This window comes from Pyricularia oryzae, chromosome 4 (assembly GCF_000002495.2).
Source record: "Pyricularia oryzae 70-15 chromosome 4, whole genome shotgun sequence".
Taxonomy (NCBI): Eukaryota; Fungi; Ascomycota; class Sordariomycetes; order Magnaporthales; family Pyriculariaceae; genus Pyricularia; species Pyricularia oryzae.
Genome location: NC_017851.1, coordinates 999,240 through 1,023,617, shown reverse-complemented (window position 1 = coordinate 1,023,617; position 24,378 = coordinate 999,240). Strand labels below are relative to the sequence as shown.

The window sequence follows — 24,378 nt, the reverse complement described above, 5'->3', positions numbered from 1 at the left end:
ACAAAGTCAGATAGACGAATGTTAGAAAGAAACAGTGGCATTTTTATATCAATGTTACCACTTTTTGGTATCAACCCAACTCCTTTGGTATAGAACCCTTGGTGTAAAACCCAATTCCCAACGAAAAAAAGACAAACAAGAGGAAACTTCTTTTGTAGAAAACAAAAAAACAGAACAAAAAAAAAAAAAAACCAATCAAAAACAGAAAGTATGAACACGAATGAGAAGGTAAAACCAATCAAAAACACCCAAAACAACCAAACACAAGCAGCTTTTTTTTATCACAAACAAACCGCCATCAGGAAATTTTTTGACCCAAGCAAAACGCCTTTCCCTTGTAACCCAAATGCGCCGAGCAATGCTCCCAAGAAAACAAACAAAGAAACAAGCCAAAGACAAAAATTAATAATGCTATACATGCCACGCCATGCTAATTCCCAAACTCCGTGTTTATGCGATCGTACCGGTCGTTCCCGTCTTATCATCGTACCACCGGGTGTAGGTGACCTGAGTCTTCCTGGCCCGTTTCTTCTCCTCTTGTCGCGACTGATTCTTCAGCTTGAGTACTTCTTCCTGGAGATCCTTGTTCTCGCGTCGCAGCTTCTCGTTTTCCTTCTCCAGGTGGGCGTGATCTTCCTTAAAGCCCCTAAATAGGGTGAACACCTCCCTGTGATCCTTCTGAACACGCTCGTAATCTTGAATAATAAACTCGTGATCCTTCTCGGTCGCCACTCGAGCTTCTTTCTCTTCCGCCAGCTGTTTGCGCAGTTGCTCCACCTCCACCTTGAGCCCTGCATCCTGCTTCTGACTCTTTTCGGTAAAAATGCGAACTTCTTTCTCCATGGTAACCTGCTTGCGCAGTTGCTCGACCTCAACTCTGAGTCCTGCATCTTGCTGCTGCGATTCGTACATTGACTGTAGCTGCGTGGTCGTCTCACCAAGAGCAACTTGAAGTCTCTTGACCTGGTTGGCTAGGGTATCAGCGCGGTCGTTGGCGTTGTTACAATCAGTGACGAGCTTCTTGTTCTCGGCGTTTAGCTCGGCCACGTGGTCATTAGCTCTGTCTGCGTGTGCCTGTAGCTCCATATTTTCTTTCTGCAACAAGCTGTTGCGCTCGCCGAGCGCGAGATTCTGTTTTTTGAGATCGGCAACCTGATTATCCTTAGTATCGTTTGTTGCCTGCAGCCGCATATTTCCCTGTTCAAGCAGGCTATTCTGTTCGCGGAGCATGTTGTTGTGGTCTTTGAGCATGTGAACTTCGTTGCGTAGCTGCTCCAACAGATCCATGATCTGCCTCTCCTCCTTGGGCAGCTTCCTATCTTGATATAGGGGTGTATTTCGTATCGAGCGAATATCTTTTGGTTTGTGGTCGTTAAGTTGGAGTCCACCTAGCATAAGGTTTTGGATATGATTGTTATGGGCTGTGTTCTCGGCTCCAATGACGCCGAACCCAAGAGAACTAGGAGGTGTAGATAGTGATCCCGAAGTGCTTCGAGATGTAGGATCCGAATGGTCTCGTGAAATCGGCCTTGATGCGGCATCCTGCGATGTGGAGCTAGGTGCGTCTCGCGAATTCGGCCTCGAGGTGGTATTACGTGATGATGAAGAGCTAGTAGTGTCTCTCGAAGGCGGCCTATATGTGGCATCGCGCAAAGAGGAGTTGATAATATCTCGTGAACTGGGTCTTGCGGTGACATTGTGTGAATAGTTTGTGGAATCGCGCGAAGCGGGCCTTGATGAGGCGTCGCGAGCCGTGGAGCTGGGCGCATCGTGGCAAGCAGGCCTCCTTGAAATGATTTCGCGAGCTGTGGAGGGGTGAACATCGCGGGAAACAGGCCTCGAGCTGGCGTCGTGAACAGTAGAGCTGTGAGCATCGCGGGAAAAAGACCTTGAGGCGACGTCACGTGATGAAGTGCTCTGGGCATCCCGTGATACTGGGCGTGAGCTAGAGAGACTCGCGGTGGTGATGTTGACTACTCGCTTTGGCCTGGAGCCGGTAGTCGAATTTGTGTTAACAGATGCGGGCTTCGATGACTGCTTGGATGATACAGAAGGCTCGCGAGCGTTGTTGGTTGCTCCAGATGGTTGATAATAGTCACGTGTTGGGAACTGAAACTCCGAAGAGTCGCTTCGTGATGAAGCTGGTGTTGGTAGTTGTGACGAGTCGCGAAAATGTCTGGCGAAAGCAGCACCGGCCAAGTTTCTCATGGGCTGAAGGTGCTCCGAACCAACTGTAGGATCTGAGATCGCGCGTGCGCGTGAAGGCGTTGTGTATTCGGCCGAGGCGGCGACGCCAGTCCAATCGCCAGTCTCGATGGCGTGGTTGATGCTCTCAGTCAGCGACCCGGTGAAGTCGATCTCACTCTCGGTAAGCGTCTCGCGGCTAGCTGCAGACGTTGCAGGAGAGAAGGGATGGCGTTCGTCAAAGGCTGTTGCCCTATAGGCACGTCGAGAATGGGTAGCCATTGCTATTCTTGATGGCAAGTTCAAATGTAATGTTTGAAGATCAAGATGTGGGAACGCGAGGCGCGCTTGCTTGATGGGTTGAATGTGATGAAAGCTGTTATTGGATGTCAAAAGCTTGTATTCAAGTAATAGCAATCGAGACGATCAATTTATTGGAATCTAGAAGATCAGAATGGCAACAGTGAAGCAGAAGTTGATGTTACAGCAGCAAGTTATGTTGAAGTCTGGAAAGTACAAAGTGGTGGGTGAACCGGCCGAGGTCTGGAAAGTGGGAGGGAAGCTGATTTGTTTTGTTTACCTTGTCGCGTCGCTGGGAAGCTAGCTAGCTCAAGTGGGGCACATCGGCACCATTCAATTCGTCCAGCACCCAACGCACATCAACGTCACCACTGTTTCCCAGCCCCCTCCCTATTTTTGCGCTTTCCCCAAAACGAAAAATCAGCGACAGTAGGTATTGGAATTTTGCGCTTTCCCCAAAATAAATTGGTGGCCACCACTTTATGGCGCAGTAACTCACCGACCGCGTCGCGAAACGTCTGTGCGCTGAGTGATGCGAGGGGGGTGCTAATTGCGGCTTAGGGTCAATCGTGCGCAATCGAAGGCCGATCGACATACCTTGACAACAACAACAACAACAACAACAACAACAACAACAACAACAACAACAACAACAACAACAACATGTATACCTACCTAGGTATGTGCCTATGTATTACATCATTGCATATTGTAAATAACACAATGTCAATAAAAAGTGATCGGACCCTTTCCATGTTCGAAGCTCCAAATTTGATTGTGTAGGCCGATTATCTCCCGATCTACTACTAAGCTTGCCTTGGAACAAACTGTACAGCAATTCAACGATATCGTATGCCGTGAAAGTGGCTGCGGAGACATATGACTTGCGCAACTTAGAAGAAAGTATAAATTGCATTGCAAAATCGCCAGAAGTCAATGCAGTTCCAAGTCTTGCGCCTCGCATGACGTTCCACCTGGGCCCGCCAATTCCCCCAAATGTCCCAGCTTGGTCCAAATAGGTACCTAGGTAGGTAGGTACCTACCTATTCCCAAGGTCCCATCGTGCGCGGCATGCCCCTTTATTTCAAGGTGTAACGTTCATTCTTATCTTCACATCAATCCGGAGGAAGTCATCCCATCCGCCGTTCTTTCTGTTATCCATCCGCTCCCTGCCATTTGAGATTCTACCTCTCACCAGCCAAGCGCCTGCTCTGCACCTCGCCCAAAGCCTTGGTGCCACTGATGAATGTTGTGAAGCCAACGACACCAACGAGGGGCAAGACCTTGAACAGATTCCATCCACCGTAGTATAGGAAGAAGACACCCTCCATCGCCAGAATAGATCCGAAAAAGGTGGCGTGCGACAAAGGCGCTGCGCCGAGAGCTTTCTGCAAGTGGTTGAGGTTCACACCGAGCATCGTCCACTGTAGCAAGTCCTTGTTAGCGTTCACTCATAATCCCAGCTCCGAACAGGCCTGCCATATACGTACGCCAATGAACAAGGCCGGTACCGTGGCAGCCACGGCGGCAGCAAAGAAGAGAGACACGACTTTGGGCGGGGACTTGGGGTCCGGGCGGAAGATGTGGTGAATCTCTGGCTGCTTTTGGTACCGAACAGGGGCCTCAACCTCGGGAGGCGGCGAGTTCGGGTCCTGCACAAAGTTGATGGTGAACTTCGGGAGATTAACACCTGATGATTCGCCGAAAGATGCGAGAAATATATTGGCCGCTATAGGCTCTTTCAGAGCGAGCAGTTGCAGAGGTACGTCCTTGTAGGCCTAGCGTTCATCCAGAGTAATTAGCCGATATCCTCGTCAAGTAGAGTAGTGGATATTCGTGTTGACTGACAATCTGCACCATCGCCTTTCCGTTCTCCTTGACGGTCATTGGGAAAGGAGCCGAGAGGTCTGTTTTGGTGCTATACAGGTGCACGAATGCCTGATGCGGGCGCTTGGCCTTCCCGTCGTCTTTGGCTGTGAGGATAATCTTGAAAGAATCGCCGTTTCCTATCTGTACGGGCTTTGTCAAAGGTGAGTCAAGCCTAGATTGATTTTTGTCAGATGAGGCAATGAATGAGTGCTGCGTGATGTGAGTTCGCGGGTTCGTACTTCTCTTTCAAGTTATCAGCGCCCTTCTTCGCAGAGACGGTTATGCTAGCATCATGAATCGACCAATCTGCGACTGCCTGGGACACCCCAGCTGCTAGCAGCAGTACCAATTTCGAAAGTTGCATTTTGTCGTCGTGAGCGAATCCAATTGAGTTGTTGACGAGCTTGCTGCGAAAGTGGTGAAGCTCTAATATAATCGGGACACCTTTTCCTCGTCTGCCGCTCAAGGCAACGTATGGCAGGCAAGCTCTCTAGACGGGACGGGCCTGTTACGTGGCGGAACCAGGGCCCACTTCTTCGTGGGAGCATCAGCCAATGAGATGCTACTGGAACCACCCCAGAGTACATACCCATTACTTCACTCGTCCCGGTTTGACCCCAAGGAACCTTAAAACCTGACAAACTCAAAGCTCCTGTAATGTGATATTTTAGCATTAGAGACATTCTTCCAAACGTAGCAGGCTGCTTCCTTAACCCAGTACCGTTGCTGTTCACCATTGAAATATTCTGCATGGTTAGAAATACTCATCCAGTTCAAAGTACTATTTTCTGGGTACCACTTAGGGCTGAGGCTTTGAAATGGATCGAGTGACTGATATATCTCGGTTAAGCATACAATATCCAAGATAAATCGCGTCTTTGTGTACTAAGAACACTATAATGAAGTACAAATGCATCAGCTCCTAATTCTGCTGGATATCTGCTTGAGTTGCAAGTAATGTATGAAGTAATTAGCACCATGCTTCGCATGAGCCAACGCCAAGCCAGATCGTTCAGGTACGATATACGGGCACGTGTACCAAGGTACCTGAGTAATCAATTCCTTACATCAATTGAATTGCTTCTGTCAAGGATTACAGACGTGAAGTAAAGGATGGGACCCAGGAATATAACATGATGCCCCTAGGATAAGTGATTCCCTTCATTAGGTCAGTAACGTTCTTCACGCCTTCATGTCGCACGATCCTGGGCAATAGAGAAAGAAAGAACGCGGCTCTACAGGGAGCGAGCTCTTGCTTGTACCTAGGTCTAGGTAATTTGCTAGGTTTTATGCCCAGTATTTGGATCGACGGTCACAATGCAGCATCTCCCCCCAAATGGTTTCACCCAAAGAAACATGAACAACCACGACCATTGAATTCTTGATCTGTCAACCCCCGATACACGACATTTCAATCTGTGTTTTAACACTTAAAATTCGAGACGAGACGGTCGCGTATGGCAGACCAAGTTCAAGCTATCTGACATAAATCATCCGAGCGACGACGGCGACGAGGATCCCGGCAGCTCTAAGCTCTCCCATCTTGAACCTTAATCCGACATCAGTGGCTCGGCCCGGCCACCCACAACAAGACCCAGCTGCACTCCCTCCATAGCGATAGAAAGACATCTTACTGCCACACGGCAGTCGGCTGCTGCCTACGTCTGCGAATCACAGGCACTACTTAACTCTCCAGGCGCGATTGTGCGCTTCTCTCATGGCTGCATGGCGACCGAGGTGACAGCCTCAGCGCCGGGCGACATTACTACCACGACAGCCCCTCATCAATCATCTTCCTCTCAGTCCCCGCTGTTTGCTGATGACAATCGAGGCGCGGATCTCCAAAATGATACAGCCCACACTGCAAGTAGAATCTCGCCCGTACAATCACCAGTGACGGCCCCGCCATATTGGTCGCCCAGTCAGAGCGATCCGCCGCGATTCTTTGGCGAACACGGCGTCAGCGGCAGAGCACCGCCGCCCCATAACGGCTCGACTGAGAGCGTTGCGCCCATCAATGCCATCATGATGCATGATAATGAGACGGCTGGCGAAGATGCGACCCCAGAGCGAGTGTCGGGCCGTGATCGCAACCGCGCCTGCTGGGCCAAAAGCGTGTCTGTAACCGACTACGTCATCGTCAACAGCAGCACCACCAACATCGGGGCCTTTGTGGTATGGAACATCAGGGTCGAGACTTTGAGCGTGCGTACCGCCTTGCTATCATCTAAGATGAGGGAATATGCTAACCAGACGACTGACTTTCCAGGGCTCGTACATGAATATAAGAAAGCGCTACTCAGAGTTTGACGACCTCAGGCACAAGCTAATGGTGACATTTCCAAACTTCGAGGCTGCTGTACCGGTCTTGCCGCCCAAGAGCGTCATTGCAAAGTTCCGACCCAAGTTCTTGGAGAAGAGGCGCTCGGGGCTGCAGTACTTTTTGAAGTATGACATGGTTTTCCCTACCTTTGGCCCTTGGTTACCATGCTGACTTTAAATCGCAGCTGCATTCTGCTCAATCCAGAGTTTTCAGGGTCGCCCGTGCTGAAAGACTTCCTCTTCTCCTGAATTGTGAGGATTGAAATGCCGTGTATTGCACATAAACGCAGGCGGCAACATAAAGAATACATCTGAATAACGTGTCGGCTATTCAAGTAACTAATCGTATTCACGCAAAGTCATGAAGAGGGTCCGGCATCAAGTTGGACTTGACTTGAAATAGTCGGCACCCACCATGCCACTCATTACACAATCGAGAACCTTGATTCCATGAAGGCGTATATGGCACAGCTGATAGGCATTCTCGCATTGATATCGGACACATATTTTCTAATTGGACAGGGGAGCCACGCAGTGGAATATCATATCATACACCGGGGGAAACACAGAACAGTTTCTTGCCCAAAGAAGGATGCTATGAGCCAATAATCATAGCAGTGGTCGAATAATCAAGAAAAACAGCTTTATCTAACATCGATTTCTAAGTCCTAGTGCTACACTCGATACATGTTGATTCTTATCAGCGCCCCTTTCAAGTTTTACTCGTCATAACCGGTTGACTTTGCGATGTCCTCCCACTCTTCCAACAGCTTGAGTGTTTCTTGGCACTTCTTCCTAATGACGTCAACAGCATCACTTCCCAGCACCAACCTCGGCGGGATCTCCTTGCCCTCAGCGACGCCCGTCTTTGTCAGGACGTCGACCGTAACCTTGGCCCCCTTGAGCACGTCGCCCGGCTGCTTGTTGTTGCTGAGCTCCAGCGCCGCCTTGTACTTGCCGACCGCGCTGTCCTCGCCGTAAATGTCACTCTTTGGCTCCGAGGCCTGCACGCGCCTGCTCTTCCCGCCGGCCGTGTTGAGGATCTCGGTCCGGAAGTAGCCGGGCTCGATTGTACACGCTGCGATGCCGAACTCAGACACCTCTTCGCGGATCCCCTCGCACAAGCCCGAGACGGCCCACTTGGTGCTGCAGTAGTGCGCCACCGCCGCGCCGCCGATCCAGCTCCCCAGGCTGCCAAAGTGTGCAATGACAGGCTGCACGCCCGCGCTGCCGTCGGCCGCCACCGCCCTCAGCCCTGGCATCACTGCCTTGGTGATGTTGACGGCCCCGAGCACGTTGGTCCGGTAAATGGCCTCGCTTTCGGCGGCTGTGGCTTCCTCCATCGCGGCTTCGAGCAGGTAGCCGGCGGCGTTGAGCACGTGTGTGACGGTACCGATCTCGGCCATCTTGGAGGCCAGCTCGGCGTCGGACGCCGTCACGTCCAGCGCCATCGTTTTGGCGCCCAGCTCGGCCAGGTGCTTGAGGCAGTTTGCCGACCGCGCCGTTGCGATCACGGTGTGGCCCCGTGAGAGGGCATCCTTAGCAATTGCTTCGCCAAAACCCGAGGAGGCGCCTGTGATGAGCCAGGTAGGGACGGACATGTTGATGGATCTAGATGAGGTTTTTTGGGGTTTGGTGGTCTCGGTGAGTTTTTTTTTAACTTTGAGAATTGCAAATGTTCTATTCGTGGGATATTCTGGTTGAATAGCGTGTATAGTGTACGGAGTATATGTGTCTATGTGAGTGTTTTGGAATATCATCATGTTGGTTGAGCATTGAGGGATAAGCTACCGTTTATATAACTTACTTTGTTTTCGGGTTTTTCCTACATTGAATTTATCCCCGATCTATAACTAGGCTGTCACTTTTTCTGTTTTGAGCAACTGTCCGCGATGTGTGCATTTAATGACGTTTTCGGCGCCGTCATCGGCATCCACAAGACTTTGAGAATGAAAACCTTGATCTTTATTGGGTATACATCTGACATGCAAGCATTTGCCAAGGCTGCAGTTAAAGAAGGAGATATGGACGTTTGAGTGCATCTAGGTCCCGGTCGCCAAAGGCCTAACTAAGTCCTATCTACAATACCTGTGTTTGGACACAGATTTTGGACATCGGCAATAAATAGCCTTACCGGAGAATTTTAGCGAGAAATTACTTGGTTCGGCGAAAGACAACCCGACTATTTCGTAAGCTTACAAATCTTTGACCATCAATCACCTATCGCCGACGAAGCAACTAGTCTAGCCACTAACACCGATCGCCTTAGACCCTAATGAGTATTCGGTATGTGTTGTTACATAACTTTGTGTAAAAGTCTGTTCGCCTTGTAGTGATACGAAGTATTTTGTTTTACCGCCGACGGAGTTTCACACCAGGAGTTAATAGAACCCACATTTTCGGGTTCCTCCCACAGAAAGCAGTGCTGACTGTTGTTAAATAATTATTAAGAAGACTACTACTATCTTGACCCGTCATATACAAAACCCGAAGCGAATGCAAAGTGGGAATTCGAAGCAAGTGATGCAAAGCACGATGAATAAACCCCACAACCCCCTAAACGCCGACCCGTGCATGCCAGCATTGCGAGCAAATACCATTGAATCTTCCGCGAGCCCTCAAACAGTCTAGAGTGAAACTGTCCAAGGAGACGGACATTGGACAAACTCCGTATGAACGCAGTTGCCAAGCCCCATTTCAGATCACATGCGATCCTTCGAGAGGGCAACAGGCGAAAATTGAATATCCGCAAAAGACTGAAAATGAGAACGCCCAACCCGATCATATTAAAACAGGCACTTTAGTAAGGGGATAATAATATCACCAGGTGCTAGACGGCACATCTGCGCATCATTGCACCTTCTTGCCGTTCAAAGCACCATTGGAAGCACCATTGCCGTTGAGCAGAGGCTTGGCCCGCTCCAGCTGCATCTTGCGCTTGTTCTCTGCCTGCTTCTCTTTCGGAATCGTCAGGGCGTTTATCTCCAAGAAATCACAAATGCTTGTGATGACAACATATGCCCAGCGCGAGTAGACCGCTGCTGCAAACACGAAGTATCCCCACAAGTATCCGAGCTCGACCTCGTGCGAGACGGCCTGAAAGCCAAACCTTGGAAGGTTTACGAGGACAGCACCACCCAAAAGCGGCCACAGCATAACGGTCCAGTATGGGAACGGCTGGCGGGTCAGATGTGCGAGGATCATCTTGGTCGTCATGCGCCCAAACACAAATGACATGGTGCAACAGAACAGGACGATGTGGTTGTGGCTGCGCAGAGTCGAAAAGGGGGAGTAAACCCATGCTCCGATGGAAAGCGAGTAGAAGAGCAGAGGCGTCCACTCGAGGAACACTGGCGCAATGGCCTGGCCCCTGCTGCGGCGTGCGATGGCAACGTGGTAGATGCAGGGCGGAATGTGGGTGAGGACAAGCGAGCTGACGATGATTCCAATCCAGACGTCGCGGATCGAGTAGTCGCCAACGATGTCGGCGTAGCCCATCAAGTACTTCTCCCCGAAAAGATCAATCAACCGTTCAGTCCAGATGCCGGGCCCGTAGTAGCCGGAGAGGATCATAATGGTGCAGGCTATCAGGATGCCTTCGGTCGGTCCGTTGATGCGGCCCAGGTAGAGCGTGTGCGAGTGGTACGTCTCCCACGTTGAGAAAAACATCGGCAAGCAGGGGCAGAGAGCGGTGAAGACGCCGGATTTGGACACACCAAGGCCCATGGCTGCGGTCTCAAGCAGACTGGCCAAGGTGCAGTTAAGCGAGTCTATGCCGTGGTCGAATAGCTCACCGAGTCCGCTAGACATTCCTGTACGTCGGGCCTGCTTGCCGTCCAGATTGTCCAACGTCTGGTACATGAATAGACCGAAGGCAAAACTGTAGTAAAGCCATGACGGACCCTGAGACACGAAATTAGTGCACTGTGATATGGGGCGGCGAGGAAGCTTGCTCTGTGAATTTCTTGACGTACTGGTCCCTCCAGATCTGGCATATATACGAGTAGCAAGCCTACGTTGCCGAGAATGAACATGAAGCCAATTAAAGTGACCATGTTGGGCGCGAGCCACATGGGCAGCAGCTTGACTGCGGCATTCCACTGTGCGAACGCACGTATAAGCAAGTATTAGCGGGTGCCTGGAGGCGGAGACGGGAACCGTTGCGCACGTACGTAGGGCTGTAGGATGTATTTGGAAATGGGCGACTTGTCGACGCTCGAATACTTGTACGACTTGAGGTGGATCAGTGCGTCGTCCGAGATGCACTCGGCGGCGGCCGTTTCTATAAAAAGTCGCTTGCTGTCAACAATCGTTCGACGGCCTGCACATACTCGCCACAACTGCGAGGTAGAGATCACGACTTACTACTGTCGGTGGGCATGATTGCGATTTTGGTAAAAAAAAGGCACAAAAAGGCACACGGAGTGCCAAGCGCAGATGACGCGCAAGTGTTGCGGGGTGATAGGGGGAGCTGGCGTAAAAGAGCAAAAAGAGGGAATCTTTGCTAAGTAGGTTGCTACGAGGACATCCCTCCTTTTTCAGGAGACGTGATGATAGATATTGACTTCCGCAATTCGGCAGCGGGGGGTCCGTACGTTGGCTATCCGGCGCCCTAGCGAGGTTCTCGATCTAGATATGCACCTAGTCTATGCTGGATGGAAAAACCGGTGGCCACGACAAAGACCACGTTGTTTGGCGTCTGCCGTGATGCTGCAGATCGGTAAAGCGTCGAGGAGCGGAACCAAATGACGCTCGCTTGCAGCTTCCACATGCAAACAAGACACCCAAATAAAGGATTGAGGATTCGAATTGAATTGCCCTCCTTGAATTCTGGTTCTCGCGTTTTTTTTCCTTTCTTTTTTCCCTCTCTCTCTCCCGCGAAACGGGCCGCCTTGGTGGAGGAAGTGGGTGTCCTCTTGGTGCGGTTGTGTGTGGGCGAAGACAGCAAATCGTTGGATGAGGTAGCGGTCGGCGCCAGGGCACATGCAAGATATGGAGGCGGACCACCTCGATCCTGATGAAGGGTGCAGCTCCGCTCCGCTAAAAGCTACCCTAAGCTTAGGTACCTGTCGAAAGGAGGGGCGGCGGCTTTGACTGGAGTTCGGGTCTGGGAGCTTGGATAAAATATGCGGGTTCAATCAAAAGAGCGAGCCCGTTTTAACCCAACAAAGACACACCTTTTTGTCCTGTTGCTCAAGCCCATCTCCCCTCTAAACCCCTGTTTGTCGATTGGATGAAGCATGGTTGCTCATAAATCGTACCGTTGTAGATGAGCACACCTCATGGAACCCTGAAGTTTGACTTATGCCAATAACGATTATGACGTACAACATTGAATATTAAGTTACTTGGGTATTTTCGACAAAGTAAAACTACTATGCACACGATTTATTTATTTGCTTATTACTTCTTCTACTCACTGCTTGCTTGATCTGATTAATTGCACCCGCGCCCGTTCAGGTCTTTCGCATGTCACTCTCAAATTTACCTGCCCCAGACGCCACCCATGGGGACCAAGAGAAAAAAAAAAAAAAGTCACATGAGCAGGGGTGTGTCTGGCATGTGAAAATCGTTCGTGGCATTCCTTGTCATCCCGTGTAACCCTAACATCGTCCAAAAAAAAGGCTGCCAGCAAACAAGCAGGGCAGTCAAGCTTGGTTCGGGCTATTTTGTGACACACACTAAAAAGCTGACATGTACTTCCCGAGGCAAGTGCATAAAACATTGTCTCACGTTCGCATGTCGATTTTTGGTTCTTTTGCACAGAACTCACCAGAGCGTATGTTGACGATTCCGCAATTGACGCGACAGCGAGGATGTCATGACCACAATAGACAAAGTAGCGTGCACATTAAAACAGCAGTCATATGGTCGGCTGAACTGTTTCGTTATTTCTTTCTTATTTTCTCTTTTCACTCCACGGTATGCCAGTCCAGGATATGCGGTGAACCCGAACTAGGGACACCCTAGCTGTCTAGTGGCTCTGTGAGATATCGAGATGCTTCATTCCGAAAATAGCAGCGTCTCGTGCTTGTTATTGCTTTCAAAAAACTAGCACAAAGAACTGCAATAGGCCGGAACTCGCCGATGAGGTACCCACAAACCCCTGATCAGACCGACCTTGAAGGTCAGCCTTTTCACGCACAGTATTCAGTTGAGCGCCTCCGCATTTGAAAGAGCAAGACTCAGTAACGGCTGGGACGACACACGAATACTTCAATATGGGGTTTGAGGTAAGGAGCTCTCCATTGACTAATTATCCAGAATATATGACTCCGCTTTATAAAGCAAATGGCCATTACTCATCACAGCGCGGGCTGCGCGCTGCATACAAAATGGTTAATTCCAAACACTCTGCTCTCTCCAGGTTCGAAGGTCATGTCGTCTCAATCCATAAATCTGCGTCAATCTACAGCACCAAGAAGGGGGCAACAAGGAGAGCCGTAATGGCAGCACCCAAAGACAAGGGAGCAGCCATGTTTGCACCCGAGCCAGTGTTGGAATTGCTGCCGCCAGCGCCGGCGAAGCCAGTCTGGATGGTGTTGGGGGCGGCGGAGGTGGACGATGGGGCGACGACGGCGGCGGATCCGGAGGCGCTGGCACCCTTGGGGCTGGCGGCACCGCAGGGGTTGTTGACCCTGCAGTTCTCCGAGCACTGGTTGTCGGCGAGACCGCACGCAGCAACGCAGTTGACTTGGAACTGTGTGCACTTGTGGTAGGGCATGGTGAGGGAGTACTCGCTAATTACAGAATCAGTTTCCACATCTGGAATTGTCTTTGACGTAGGGCGAAGCTCACGTGAGGTTAGGCGAGTTGCCGTTGGAACAAACGCAGGCATAGTTCAGCGTCATCTGTTATTTTCCTGTGCATTAGCGGAGAGAACGGCGTAGCGGGCTCTGGAATGGAGCTAGGCGACTCACGGGATCGCAAGAGTTGTCTCGGGGCTTGCCGCTGCTGCCGGTGTCGAGGCAGATGAGCGGGCACTGAGTGGTCTCGGACGTGCACCAGTTCCGACGGGTAGCCAGAGGCACCGAAGGGGGATCGATCGGGTAGTCGGTGGCGGCGGCAAGCTGGGCAACCAGGGCCGTGGCGGCAACAAGGGCGAGTCTGAACGAGAACATCGTCGCTGCTGTGTGGTTTATTGTCGGACGACGGTAGACGACGAAAGTGAACTGGTTCTCTGGTAATATCGACGAGTTAGCGTCTTGGCCTAGAGTCGACCGGTATTATCAATGCTGGAAAATCTCGTGATCCAGTTGGTTTTGTTGGCTCGGGCTTCGTATCGCAGTACAGAGCTGGTCTCGTGGTGGGAAGATAAGGATAAAAAAAACCTACAAATTATCTAGAGGGTATGTGTGTATGTATGTGTGTGTGTGTGTTGAATACTCCTAGGATGATTGATAAGAGACGACTGAGCGAGAAGAAGCGAGTGTTTGAAGAATTATGTATTAAGAGCAGTATGTTGGTAATTGTTTATGAACGAGAGTGAGCGAAGAGCAAACAGACAGCCGGGTGAAACGAGCGACGCCGACAGCTATTTCTTTCTCGGACCGAAAGCAAATACTTCTGAATTGGAGATGAGCCTTGGAGCAAAAAAACAGAGTCACAAAAACAGAAAAGAAAAATGCTCCCGGGGAATGATTAAAAAGGAGAAAGTGACATTGCCATCTCCGCAGGGACCATCGACAGGCAGGACCCACGAAGCTATCTCGCAGCTCTAAAGGCGTTTCCTACACGATGATTAGTACCGGCTTGGCTATAGGTCCAATATTGCCTAGCGCTAACATTATGCAGGGTATTCGAGCCAGGGTGGGCTTGCAACCCACCAATTATGGCGCGTCGATGAAAGTAGCAGAGCATGGGGGCTCCTTGATGTGGATTCGTTGTGGAACGACGGTAGTCGGAAAGTTAGCTCCTAGCCGCAGGTGATCATGCCCGTGTTTTTTATTGTGATTCGCGAAGAAGGAGCTTCTTCTGGCTGGTTGTAACAGAGACATTTGGGGAAAAGCTTCGATGGTTTGACGTTGTTTCTCAACGTCGGCTTTCTCTATGGTGGCCGGTTGAAAGACGTTCCTGGATTTGAAAGGTGTGTTAGATGCTTTTTTCTTTTCTTTTTTTTTTGTGTTCCGTCCAGAGTCGGCGGGTATTATCTTCAATTTCCAATTCAATATTTTTTCTGGACCCCGTAAGCCTTTTTGGTTGACTGTCGCTCGCCTACCCATCAGCCAAGCAAAGCCAGGCTCTACGCCTCTCCCATTTTGCCCCTCAACAAATACGAAGTCTCATGCGTTAAGAGTGTTGTCACACCTGCTACTTCTGCAGCATTTACGAATTGCCTTCTGGGTTTGTACGAGGTAGTTGCAGGAAGACAGATACTTCGTAGGAGAGCGAGCGAAGAGGGACGCGTCGTTTTACCGACTTCGTACTGTAGTTCTAGGTTTAGGTCCATCTACCGGTTCTCTTCTCTCGTGTTGCATCGACCGTTGGTTATTATGGCCGAGGAAACACCAAGGTGGAGGAGAGGATACGAAAACTGGAGTTTCGTAAAAACAAAGTTGGCTCCCCCTCAAGTACCACGCATCATATTTTACGGTTCAAAACCTCCTGCCTGCATTGAATGAAGTTCGAATTGGATTCGTGACGGGACCTGGTTGATGAGACTAGAATCCTGTTTACTGTCGCAATATATAGTGTCCTTGTGGTTGAACCCTTATTTTCAGCGGAGGTCCGGGAGCTAGCGTCTGTTTGATCTTCCTATTTCCGGAAAAGAAAGAGAAAAAAACACATGGAGGTGTAGGCCTGGACAGTGGACACACACAGTCAGGCGATGGAAAGCCAAGCTTTGATATCCATATTCATCAATTTGTCACAATGTCACATCCCCTATGGAGGTTCATGATTCAATTCAAAGATTCAAAGGTTTTTGTGTGAGGCTGCGCGTGTCCGTAAAAAACTCAGACCCCTCTCGCATTCGGGATTTTTCTCCATCAAATGTAACCTCGAAATGGAGCTTACCAAATTCGTTCCAAGCCTGACACAGGCCAACTAAGCTGAAATGAATTATGCTATTGAAACTAATTTTGTACTGAAAGGGTTGATTGATTGCAATGTATTTTCGCATCGGATAGCGTTATAATAACAGCTTAGTACGTATGAGATTGCCTGCCACGCAAAGAAATATGAAGGGTCCTTTTTTGACGGGCCAATTGGTGCTCCAGCTGCTTTTGACGCCTCTCACAGCCGGTTACGGAGAGCTCTCGGACAACAGCCTCAAGGACATACCGGGTGCAGGCGGCGACTTTGATATCAGCACGGGCCAGCTTTTAGCCCCGATATTGATCCCGCGTGTCCCCGGCACACCGGGCTCGCAAAAGGTCCAGGATCACTTCGTGGACTTCTTTGCACGGCAGCTTCCGGATTGGTCCATCGGCTGGCACAATACTACCGCAAAGACTCCGGCGACGGGTGACGAGGATGTGCCGTTCCGCAACCTCATCTTCAGGAGGGACCCGCCATGGGCCGCCGAGGGTGACGTTTCCAGACTGACACTGGTCGCGCATTACGACAGCCTGTTCCGGCCAGAGGGGTTTATCGGGGCCACGGACAGCGCGGCATCCTGTGCCTTGCTGATGCACGTCGCCAGGAGCATTGACGGTGCGCTGACCAAGAAGTGGTCTGATATGATGGCTCGTGGCGAGACAGGGGGTGGGCTGGAGGAGGAGAAAGGGGTGCAAATCATCCTGCTGGATGGCGAGGAGGCGTGGGTCTCGTGGACAGACACGGACTCACTCTACGGTTCTAGGTAACGATCCATCTTTCCCGTGTCATCTATCCGTTGATAGGTCTCAGTCCAGCCCAGTTCGTTACTGACTCGCAGACAACTACAGAGCACTTGCTGCCGACTGGGAAGCAGAGGTGCACCCGCAGTCGTCTATTCACTCAAACTCCCTCAAGTCTATATCACTTTTTGTACTCCTTGACCTTTTGGGCGCACCCACTCCGCGGATACCATCATACTTCCAAAACACCCATTGGGCTTATCAAAATATGGCCAAGGTCGAGGAGCGTTTGCGGAAGCTTGACCTACTTCAGGCGCAACAAAAGAATCCGTTTTTGGTTGAGGCTGGGAAGCCGTCGGGTGCCTTTACTCAGGGGTACATACTAGACGACCATGTCCCGTTCATGGATCGCGGTGTTGACATATTGCATGTGATACCGACACCATTCCCGAGTGTCTGGCACACTATGATGGATGACGGAGAGCACCTGGATGGAGAGGTGCTGCAAGACTGGGCCAAGATTATCACGGCGTTTACATCTGAGTGGATGGAACTGGAAGGGTTTCTCCCGAGCGCCTTGGAGAAGAAGCCCAATGTCGAGGAAATGGTGAAGGACGAGCTTTAGGCTTCCTAGACCTGAGGTCTTTTTGTGTATATGCTGAACTTTAGATATCCATGTCTGCTCCCATGCATCCATGCACCGATGGCAGTTTATTCGCCGATCATCAGGATAAACGTGATGAAAAAAAAAAAAAAAAAAAAAGACACCGACAGTACCATCCACCTGAAGTATGCAAGACTGTAATCAGATCCTCCGACCTCATCGATTGCGAGAGGGGATGATACACGTGACTGTCACCACAGCAACCACTTTCCATTTGACGTATCCGACCCACCTTTAGCCGCTTGTTTACTGTCGCTAGAGAAAGGGTCGCGATCGAGCCTAGTTTCCCCACCATCATAGTCGCGTCAATTAGCAGCAAAACACGCGTCGATATTAATTTCTGATACAAGCTGGAAGAGAGACAACCGGCCAACGCGCTGAATCGATCTTGCGCTATAGTAAAACGGCCTCTGAGCTCCTGGCGCTTACTTCCTGTCGCATGTGAAGCCAGCAACTGAGCAACAGCCATGCCGCCACAAGGCGACGTCACGCTCCCCGCGACCAAGAGAGCGCGCAAGTCGCTGAGCGGCCTTTCGCCGTCGAGAAGGGCCGGAGAGAAGGAAAATGCCACGGTTGACGTGTCGGCGGCATCACTGGCCGCGAATCGCAAAAAGTCACGAAGCAAAAGCATAGGACCTGGTGGCCTAGATGCGCTCAAACCTGCCAACGGAAACAGGAGACAGGTGTGCTATGGGACATGATGCCTCATGATGTCTTCCTTCTTTTTCTATCGCAACTAACTTTGTATACCTGTCGGGCAGTCTATAGCAGCACCTCTGCCAAGATCAATCCTTAAACCGACAATACCCATTTTGCCCGAAATACCACCACATAAACCGAAACAAGCCACCAGCAGAAATGAAGGCGACTCCACCAAGGTCGCCTTGCGGACGGAGGAGGAGCAACAAGCCGCAGCCCGTGAGCGTGAGGAGAGGGAGAGGGTAGCCCTTGAAAAGGAGATCAAGGACAGAAGAGAAGCTCGGCGCAAGTCACTGGCCAACAGGCGCGTGTCGTTCGCGGCTGAAGCTACATTGCACACCTTCCATGAGATTGAGTATGCCCAAGACTCGACCACATCAACAGATTCCACTAGACGTGCCTCGTCACTCGCGGCGCCATCTCCGGCACCGCATGCAACACAGCAGGAGTCGAACCCAGCAGAGCCGCCATCCACCCCACCGGAACATGTAGACGATGTGGTCCCAGACTCTCCGGCGGATCAGAGGGAACTGCACCAGAAGAAACGGAGACGGAGCTCTGGAATATTGCCATTGGACGAGAACGACATAACCATGGGTTCCACTGTGTACGACTCGGACTCTGACAATGGCGACGACATCATTGAAGACCCGGATGAGGGCGAGTCTGATTCGGATGCAGGCGACGGCACCATGATGACGCTGGATGCCGATGAGGTAACCACGGCTTCTGCTGTCTCGGCAGGTTCCATGTCGATTATGAGCAGCGATTCTACGGCCAGTATAGACGAGATGCTGCGATTGGCCACACAAAGAGCAGGTGCCCGTTCGGCTGCAGATGAAGATGAGGAGGTAATTCCTGCCTTTATTGGCTGGGGCAAGAAGGCCGCCCCGGGCAGCGGGATGCAGGAAGACCAAGAGATTTTCTCAAGTCCTGTACGGTCAGTGGTGGACGAGGACGACGGCATGGATATGGAGGAGACGCATGCCATAGGAGGGATCGTCAGAGCAGTAGATGCCGATGGGACTATGGCCAGCGAAGACGGAATGGACATGTCGATGGACATGACGCATGCACTTGGGGGAATTATGGCACAGAAGAGAGCAGCCCAGAGAGAGGCGACCATGTGCGTGGATCAGACGATGGACTTCACCAGACCAATGGGTGGCATTCAATCCACAGCCGACGATGAGGTTGAACAACAAGACGGTGAAGGCTACGAGGATATGTCAATGGAGCTGACTACCGTAATGGGCGGTGTTTGGGCAACAGGTGCTGCTAAGGGCGGCAAGCCTGGAGCGCGGCGCCACACGACGATGCGCCTTGATGATGCAGATGCAGAGCAGACTGTTGGCATGGACATGACGGTAGGATTGGGCAAAATCATCACCACCGATAAGGATGACGAGGGTGATGGGGAGATGGATATGACTGCAGGCATGGACATGTCACCCGTGGCACTGGGAGGAATCATCGCATCCGTCACTCGTCCGGCGGATGAGAACGAGCAAACGCCTCAGGGGTATCGCTCAGCAGAGAAGGCGCCTCCGGTAAACAGCAGGCAATCGTCTCCGTCCAGGCCATCGTCGCCAATCAAGAACTCCTTGAAATCGATCCTAAACCGTAACCCTTTACCCGACCGTTCACCCGGCCGCTCACCCAGTCGGTCACCCGAGCGTTCAGCATCCAATGATAGTGGAATCCGCAAGTCTCCAGGTCGGAACTCTCCAGCAAAACCATCTATTCAAACCGCCAAATCTCCCGAGCAGCCACGTACACCGTTACGGTCGTCGCCATCTAGATTCATTGCTAGCGGATCCAAGTCACCGGTGCGCTCAGCTGGTCAAAATAATAAACAGGCCCCCGTGTCGCCGGCAAAGCAGAGGTCACCTACCAGATCTCTTTTCCAACAGGATCCTGCGACAGGGACAACGACCCCCCTTGTTGCTCTGACGCCTCAGAGACGACGGCTCTCTGGAGTCGGCGCTGACCGCTTGGGTCTGGGCTCTCCGAGGGTTGCGGAGCTTCTCGAGCGCCGAACATCTATTGGCGAGGCAGCAAAAGAGTTCTCCCCTGGTAGAAATCTGGAGCTTGGTCGCCGGGGTGTCAAGTGGGATAACCCCCGCATAATGGAGCAAGAAATCGACCGCCAAAGGCAGCAAGAAATGGATAAGGAAGACGGCCGTAAGATCATGGAGCGGGAGGCTGACGAACGAGACGTCACCGTAAATCTTAGAGAGATGATTCAGGGACTCAGCCCGAAGAAGAACCCACTGCGTGGTCGCAAGAGCTTACACGTTGGCAGCGCCAAGGGCTTACTGGGAAAGCGTCCTTCCGAGTTGGACGATGGGGAGGAAGAGAAGGATGGAGTGAAGAGACTAAAGAACCACCATGGGAGTCCAGTCAAAAGCATCAAGCTACAGCAACCTCCATCCAAAGAGGAGACCACGGGACGACTCTCAAAGTCCAGCAGGAGCCAAGACTCAACAAAGCAATCTCTCGAAGTGTCCACACCAAAATCTCCCATCAAGATCTCCAGGACCGCACCAAGTCCAAGACGTCTTAGTCATTTCAGGGACGTGGAGGACGATGGCGCAATAGATCTCGGCAGAGGCGAGGGTATTGATGCTGAGGATCTGGACGACGACGACGAAGAGCGTATCAGCCTGCAGGACTTCCTCAACATGACCAGCATTCGATTCATGGAGCTGACGACCACAAAACGCCGGCATACCGTCGCACCCCAAGCGAAGGACAACTCTGGAAGCGACGGCAAGGATGACATGTCCTTTGAGCGCTGCGTCGTGGCCGGTGCCTGTACGGTGCCGATGCTAGAGCTGTACCAACACTCATGCCGCGAGCTCAAGAAGTACATCTCGGAGGGTCGCGACATCGTCCGGGAGATTGAGAGCGAGACGCTCGCTGACAACCCGCCCCTGTTCCGAGAGTATATGTCAGCCAGCCCGGACTTTAGAGTTCTGATGGATAACCAATTCAAAAATGTCAAGCTGCATGCTCGCCTCCTCAGCAAGGCCATGTGGTACGAATGGCGAATGAAGCTGCAAGAGGGTCTCAAAGAAGGCTTGGACAAGACGGCCGAGGGCATGGCTCAAGACGAACAGGTCCTGAAGAAGAAGCAGGCTCTCATTGACTCGACACTTCCTGCGCTCGTCGAGAAGTTTGCCGAACTCGAAAAAGAACACGGCCTGCTCGACGAGGCGGTGCGTGAGCTTGCCGATTGCGATCCTGACGAGTTGCAAGCTGCGCGGGACGAGTTGCTTACCGCTACCCAAGATATCGATCTGAAGAAGCAGCAAATTGCAGAACTGGAGCAGGACCTGCAACAATCCGAGGAAGCTATTGGAGAGTTGACGACAAAGAAGCAGCTGTGCCTAAATGAGATACGCGAAGCCGAGCGCGTGAGGGAGGAATGTAGAGGCTGGAGACCTGATGAAATTATGGATCTTAGAGGTATGCTTTCTATTCTTGTTTTCGTTTCTTACCTACGACCATGCTGGTCGGTTCTTCCCTGCATTGCGCGACATGCTAATTAACCCGTTTGAAACAGCACGCGTTGAGGCCATCGAAAAAGAGCACGGCTGGACAGTGACTGGCTGCTCCGATACGACTATATCAATGACGTACAACCGCGAGATTGAGCTAGTCTTTAATCCCACCAGCTTCGCCATCCCGAACAGCGCTGCCAGCAAGCAGCCCACCAATATCGACCTCTGGTACATCGCGGCAAACCGCGAACGCGACCCCGTACCCGTCACTACCGAGCTCGAATTCTTCCTTCAGTGCATCCGCGACCAGGTCAGGGCTCTGGACCAGCCGCGCACCTCTCTACGACATATGCTCGACGTGGTGGGTGCCTGCTGGCTTGAGGCGAAGCAGGTCTCTGCCAACATCAGGAGCATCAATTGCACCTTCCCCACCAGGGTCTCACGGACGTCGGACACCTCCATGGTCGTCAAGGCGACGTTGCTGCTGTCGGGGCTGAAGACCAAGGTCGAGGTTCTTATCGACCTGAGCGGCCAGAGCGCGAGTGGTACGGTTGTCAAGCCGCGAGCTAGAGTCGTCTACGGGCAGCGGTTCAACGAGGAGCGGATGGCTGACTTCCTGAGCAAGGAGATTGGCGACAAGGTCGGCAAGGGACAGATGTGGGGAGAGGTCGTTGTCGAACTGTACGCGAAGCTTTTGTCTGGGTCTAACAAGCAATGACGGAGTTTGTTGGTTCTTGGGTACTGGGGATGCAAGGGGCTTTTCTTCTTCTGGAGTTTATGTTTGTTTACTGGCGTTTAGGGATAATACGCAGGATGAAACCTGGGTATAATGGATATCAGGTCTGGAATATGGGTTTATGATTCGATGACTAGATTGTTGTTTTGTTTTATCGAGTCTCCATGAACACTTTCTTTCAATCCTAGGTATCCTGCCGTACACAGTGACAGACTGACAGCGTAAATCACAGACCCCAAAGGTAAGAAGACACTCAAGACTGAACACCATGATCTTGTAACATCAAAAGAAGCCTGTTTGTTGTTCTGTTCGTGCCAGGGGAAGGACTTCCTGCTGTTTTTACTGTTGAAAAGAACACCCCATCAAACCAAAACCAGCATTATTTGTAAAGTGACAAAGCCCTATACCCTAAACGCCGTCTTGCTATTACCAATAGAAAAAAAAAGAACCCCCCCCCCCCCCCCCCCCCAAACACGCTGCACAGAGAAAAGAATGATAACCCATAGACGGACTACAACCATAAATTAGGTCGAGCTTGAGCCCAAAACCTTGCCACGTCCGTTCGCCATGGTGCTTATGTTACTGGCATGCGCGAGGAGGAACTTGCAGCAGGTGAGGACGAATTTGCATGCCTTGGTCCATGCGTCGTCCTGGGCTATACCCAGCTTGATGCTGACGCCGTTGATCTTGTCCCCGTCGATGACGTACGGGAGCGTGAGCGGCTTCCCGTTGGCGGTGGTAGTGCGGACCATGAACATGCCTAGCTGCCGCACGAGCTCAAGGTATGCCACCATGGCGGCGTCAAGCTTCCTGTGCATAAACGTCAGACCAAGCGGCATGTCTCCAGACGAATAGAGCTCCAGGACCTTTTTCTTGGGCGCCTGGGGTGGGGCAGATCCCACACGGGACGCCGCAGGTGACGGCGGCTCGAAGCGGATGATCCGCGACATGGATCCCATGGGCTGGGGCTCGTACCCGTCGAAGCGGTACTGTAGTTTGTCGGCGACTGTGGCAACCAGCAAAAGTGCGTGGCCCCAGGCCGCGTTGATCTCGGGCCAATCAACTGGGGTGTTATGCAACCGACCAAGGCGCAAACCGTTAATCGTGGCAAAGGTGCCATCGTGGCTAATCAGGAACGTGTCGTTATACACGTTTGTCCGCTGCAGAGACTGCAACAGGCGCGCATCGTGGTCGTATTTGGAGTTTATGCTATCACGCTCGTTTTGGAAGTCTGCCAGCTGCGAGGCAAACGCGTTCCGTTCGCGCCAGAACTGTTCCTCTTCGGCATCCATCCGCCGCGATTCCTCCTCGAGAGCTAGAATCTCGTCGTCCAGGCTGGCCTTTTCTTTCTCGAGGGCAACGAGCTCTTTGAGGGCCGCTGCCTCTTGCTCCTTTGCCTTGGCGAGGGCCTCCTCTTGCGCCTTCAACTCATCGTCGGTTGGGCTTTCCAGCTCGAGCTTTTTGAGAAAATTAACATATGTGGTACGTTCTCTAGAAGCAGACTCGAGGCGCTTGCGCAGGCCTTCGACAAGTATGTCGGTGCACTCCACGCAGACGGGGTGGTCGATGTCGGAGCGCGCAGAGAGTATCTCAAACAGCCTCAACATGCGGTTGGTCTCGTTGGCACTATCATCATCGGCAGCCGGAGTTGCAGCTGAGCCCTTTGATGCGTTTGGTGAGGCTGGTCCCGACGAGCGCCCGGCAGCTCCGTGTCTCGATGGTGCAATTTGAGACTCCTCCAGCAGGATAAAGGACATGGAGCTGTCGCGCATGGCCTTATCCCCGCGTAAGCCAGTAATGTCGCTGCGCCTCTTGAAGGTAGGCGAGCCGATGGCATTCTTGATTGCACTTTCGTATGCGGCCTTCCTGTTCTGATCGTGGACATGCGCAGGGTTTGGCGATGATAACGAGGTCGCATCCTTGTGGGCTTGCTGCTGCGAGGAGGTGGCTGGATAATGGTCAGTTCTTGAGCTTCTGGGCCAAAGTTGGCCTTCGTGTGACTATGTTGTCCGTCGATGGGGATGACGGGCGGAAAAAACTCACTGACAAGAAGATCGTAGGCGGCTGGGTTGAGATCATCTAGCGACCCGTCGAGCTTGAGCGGTGTCCGGCATTTTTGGCAAAACATCATCGACACGGCTCTCGGACGCTCGCCAGGGACCGAACCTCATTGATAAGATTCTTATGGATACCTATGAAGCATACGGTGCTTGGTGGAGTGTTCGTAAACCAGGCCGAGAAGTGCGCTTTTGGCTGCTGGTGGAATGACTTTGGAGATTGTCAATCTATCTTGGTATTGGGGGGGGGGGGGGGAGTTAA

General features: G+C 51.7%; 9 protein-coding genes across 9 annotated transcripts; 3 read left to right on the top strand and 6 right to left on the bottom strand.

Annotated features, from left to right (window-relative positions):
- Window positions 1–35: 35 nt before the first annotated feature.
- Window positions 36–2,729, bottom strand: MGG_03686 (uncharacterized protein). The gene has a single exon (XM_003716147.1). It carries the CDS (start codon window positions 2,464–2,466, stop codon window positions 451–453), a length of 2,016 nt encoding a protein of 671 aa, XP_003716195.1. The 5' UTR covers window positions 2,467–2,729; the 3' UTR covers window positions 36–450.
- Window positions 2,730–3,167: 438 nt separating this feature from the next.
- On the bottom strand, window positions 3,168–4,804 carry MGG_03687 (uncharacterized protein). Its single transcript, XM_003716146.1, has 4 exons — window positions 4,593–4,804; window positions 4,333–4,525; window positions 3,975–4,262; window positions 3,168–3,908 (listed from the first exon to the last, which is right to left on the bottom strand). The coding sequence occupies exons 1-4, from the start codon at window positions 4,715–4,717 to the stop codon at window positions 3,669–3,671; spliced, it is 846 nt and encodes a 281-aa protein (XP_003716194.1). The 5' UTR covers window positions 4,718–4,804; the 3' UTR covers window positions 3,168–3,668.
- Window positions 4,805–5,438: 634 nt separating this feature from the next.
- Window positions 5,439–8,521, top strand: MGG_15287 (uncharacterized protein). Its single transcript, XM_003716145.1, has 3 exons — window positions 5,439–6,558; window positions 6,623–6,801; window positions 6,861–8,521. The coding sequence occupies exons 1-3, from the start codon at window positions 6,079–6,081 to the stop codon at window positions 6,922–6,924; spliced, it is 723 nt and encodes a 240-aa protein (XP_003716193.1). The 5' UTR covers window positions 5,439–6,078; the 3' UTR covers window positions 6,925–8,521.
- MGG_03689 (3-oxoacyl-[acyl-carrier-protein] reductase) lies at window positions 7,256–8,759 on the bottom strand. The gene has a single exon (XM_003716144.1). It carries the CDS (start codon window positions 8,436–8,438, stop codon window positions 7,395–7,397), a length of 1,044 nt encoding a protein of 347 aa, XP_003716192.1. The 5' UTR covers window positions 8,439–8,759; the 3' UTR covers window positions 7,256–7,394.
- Window positions 8,760–9,044: 285 nt separating this feature from the next.
- On the bottom strand, window positions 9,045–11,894 carry MGG_03690 (cholinephosphotransferase 1). The gene is made up of 4 exons (XM_003716143.1): window positions 11,041–11,894; window positions 10,848–10,957; window positions 10,650–10,775; window positions 9,045–10,578 (listed from the first exon to the last, which is right to left on the bottom strand). The coding sequence occupies exons 1-4, from the start codon at window positions 11,054–11,056 to the stop codon at window positions 9,526–9,528; spliced, it is 1,305 nt and encodes a 434-aa protein (XP_003716191.1). The 5' UTR covers window positions 11,057–11,894; the 3' UTR covers window positions 9,045–9,525.
- A 971-nt stretch (window positions 11,895–12,865) lies between these two features.
- MGG_03691 (uncharacterized protein) lies at window positions 12,866–14,294 on the bottom strand. Its single transcript, XM_003716142.1, has 4 exons — window positions 14,011–14,294; window positions 13,596–13,855; window positions 13,474–13,526; window positions 12,866–13,415 (listed from the first exon to the last, which is right to left on the bottom strand). The coding sequence occupies exons 2-4, from the start codon at window positions 13,794–13,796 to the stop codon at window positions 13,085–13,087; spliced, it is 585 nt and encodes a 194-aa protein (XP_003716190.1). The 5' UTR covers window positions 13,797–13,855; window positions 14,011–14,294; the 3' UTR covers window positions 12,866–13,084.
- A 1,430-nt stretch (window positions 14,295–15,724) lies between these two features.
- Window positions 15,725–17,358, top strand: MGG_03692 (glutaminyl-peptide cyclotransferase). The gene is made up of 2 exons (XM_003716141.1): window positions 15,725–16,477; window positions 16,563–17,358. Exons 1-2 carry the CDS (start codon window positions 15,828–15,830, stop codon window positions 17,077–17,079), a joined length of 1,167 nt encoding a protein of 388 aa, XP_003716189.1. The 5' UTR covers window positions 15,725–15,827; the 3' UTR covers window positions 17,080–17,358.
- Window positions 17,359–17,419: 61 nt separating this feature from the next.
- On the top strand, window positions 17,420–22,415 carry MGG_03693 (uncharacterized protein). Its single transcript, XM_003716140.1, has 3 exons — window positions 17,420–17,801; window positions 17,880–21,288; window positions 21,386–22,415. The coding sequence occupies exons 1-3, from the start codon at window positions 17,586–17,588 to the stop codon at window positions 22,039–22,041; spliced, it is 4,281 nt and encodes a 1,426-aa protein (XP_003716188.1). The 5' UTR covers window positions 17,420–17,585; the 3' UTR covers window positions 22,042–22,415.
- Window positions 22,416–22,490: 75 nt separating this feature from the next.
- On the bottom strand, window positions 22,491–24,366 carry MGG_03694 (beclin-1). Its single transcript, XM_003716139.1, has 2 exons — window positions 24,103–24,366; window positions 22,491–24,007 (listed from the first exon to the last, which is right to left on the bottom strand). Exons 1-2 carry the CDS (start codon window positions 24,188–24,190, stop codon window positions 22,584–22,586), a joined length of 1,512 nt encoding a protein of 503 aa, XP_003716187.1. The 5' UTR covers window positions 24,191–24,366; the 3' UTR covers window positions 22,491–22,583.
- Between the last annotated feature and the right edge of the window lie 12 nt (window positions 24,367–24,378).

Excerpts from the sequence above, each read along its gene's own strand:
- MGG_03691 (XM_003716142.1), bottom strand. The coding sequence starts at position 13,796 with ATGTTCTCGTTCAGACTCGCCCTTGTTGCCGCCACGGCCCTGGTTGCC. Across the intron at positions 13,527-13,595 it reads GAGACAACTCTTGCGATCCC|ATGACGCTGAACTATGCCTG; the intron begins GTGAGTCGCCTA and ends GGAAAATAACAG. Across the intron at positions 13,416-13,473 it reads GGCAACTCGCCTAACCTCAC|CGAGTACTCCCTCACCATGC; the intron begins GTGAGCTTCGCC and ends TTCTGTAATTAG.
- MGG_03692 (XM_003716141.1), top strand. The coding sequence starts at position 15,828 with ATGAGATTGCCTGCCACGCAAAGAAATATGAAGGGTCCTTTTTTGACG. Across the intron at positions 16,478-16,562 it reads GACTCACTCTACGGTTCTAG|AGCACTTGCTGCCGACTGGG; the intron begins GTAACGATCCAT and ends AGACAACTACAG.
- MGG_03687 (XM_003716146.1), bottom strand. The coding sequence starts at position 4,717 with ATGCAACTTTCGAAATTGGTACTGCTGCTAGCAGCTGGGGTGTCCCAG. Across the intron at positions 4,263-4,332 it reads GAAAGGCGATGGTGCAGATT|GCCTACAAGGACGTACCTCT; the intron begins GTCAGTCAACAC and ends GATGAACGCTAG. Across the intron at positions 3,909-3,974 it reads TACCGGCCTTGTTCATTGGC|TGGACGATGCTCGGTGTGAA; the intron begins GTACGTATATGG and ends GACTTGCTACAG.
- MGG_03689 (XM_003716144.1), bottom strand. The coding sequence starts at position 8,438 with ATGATGATATTCCAAAACACTCACATAGACACATATACTCCGTACACT.
- MGG_15287 (XM_003716145.1), top strand. The coding sequence starts at position 6,079 with ATGGCGACCGAGGTGACAGCCTCAGCGCCGGGCGACATTACTACCACG. Across the intron at positions 6,559-6,622 it reads TCAGGGTCGAGACTTTGAGC|GGCTCGTACATGAATATAAG; the intron begins GTGCGTACCGCC and ends CTGACTTTCCAG. Across the intron at positions 6,802-6,860 it reads GGGCTGCAGTACTTTTTGAA|CTGCATTCTGCTCAATCCAG; the intron begins GTATGACATGGT and ends TTTAAATCGCAG.
- MGG_03686 (XM_003716147.1), bottom strand. The coding sequence starts at position 2,466 with ATGGCTACCCATTCTCGACGTGCCTATAGGGCAACAGCCTTTGACGAA.
- MGG_03690 (XM_003716143.1), bottom strand. Across the intron at positions 10,776-10,847 it reads AATACATCCTACAGCCCTAC|TGGAATGCCGCAGTCAAGCT; the intron begins GTACGTGCGCAA and ends GCGTTCGCACAG. Across the intron at positions 10,579-10,649 it reads TGCCAGATCTGGAGGGACCA|GGTCCGTCATGGCTTTACTA; the intron begins GTACGTCAAGAA and ends TTCGTGTCTCAG.
- MGG_03694 (XM_003716139.1), bottom strand. The coding sequence starts at position 24,190 with ATGATGTTTTGCCAAAAATGCCGGACACCGCTCAAGCTCGACGGGTCG. Across the intron at positions 24,008-24,102 it reads CGCCTACGATCTTCTTGTCA|CCACCTCCTCGCAGCAGCAA; the intron begins GTGAGTTTTTTC and ends ACCATTATCCAG.
- MGG_03693 (XM_003716140.1), top strand. The coding sequence starts at position 17,586 with ATGCCGCCACAAGGCGACGTCACGCTCCCCGCGACCAAGAGAGCGCGC. Across the intron at positions 17,802-17,879 it reads CCAACGGAAACAGGAGACAG|TCTATAGCAGCACCTCTGCC; the intron begins GTGTGCTATGGG and ends CCTGTCGGGCAG. Across the intron at positions 21,289-21,385 it reads TGAAATTATGGATCTTAGAG|CACGCGTTGAGGCCATCGAA; the intron begins GTATGCTTTCTA and ends CGTTTGAAACAG.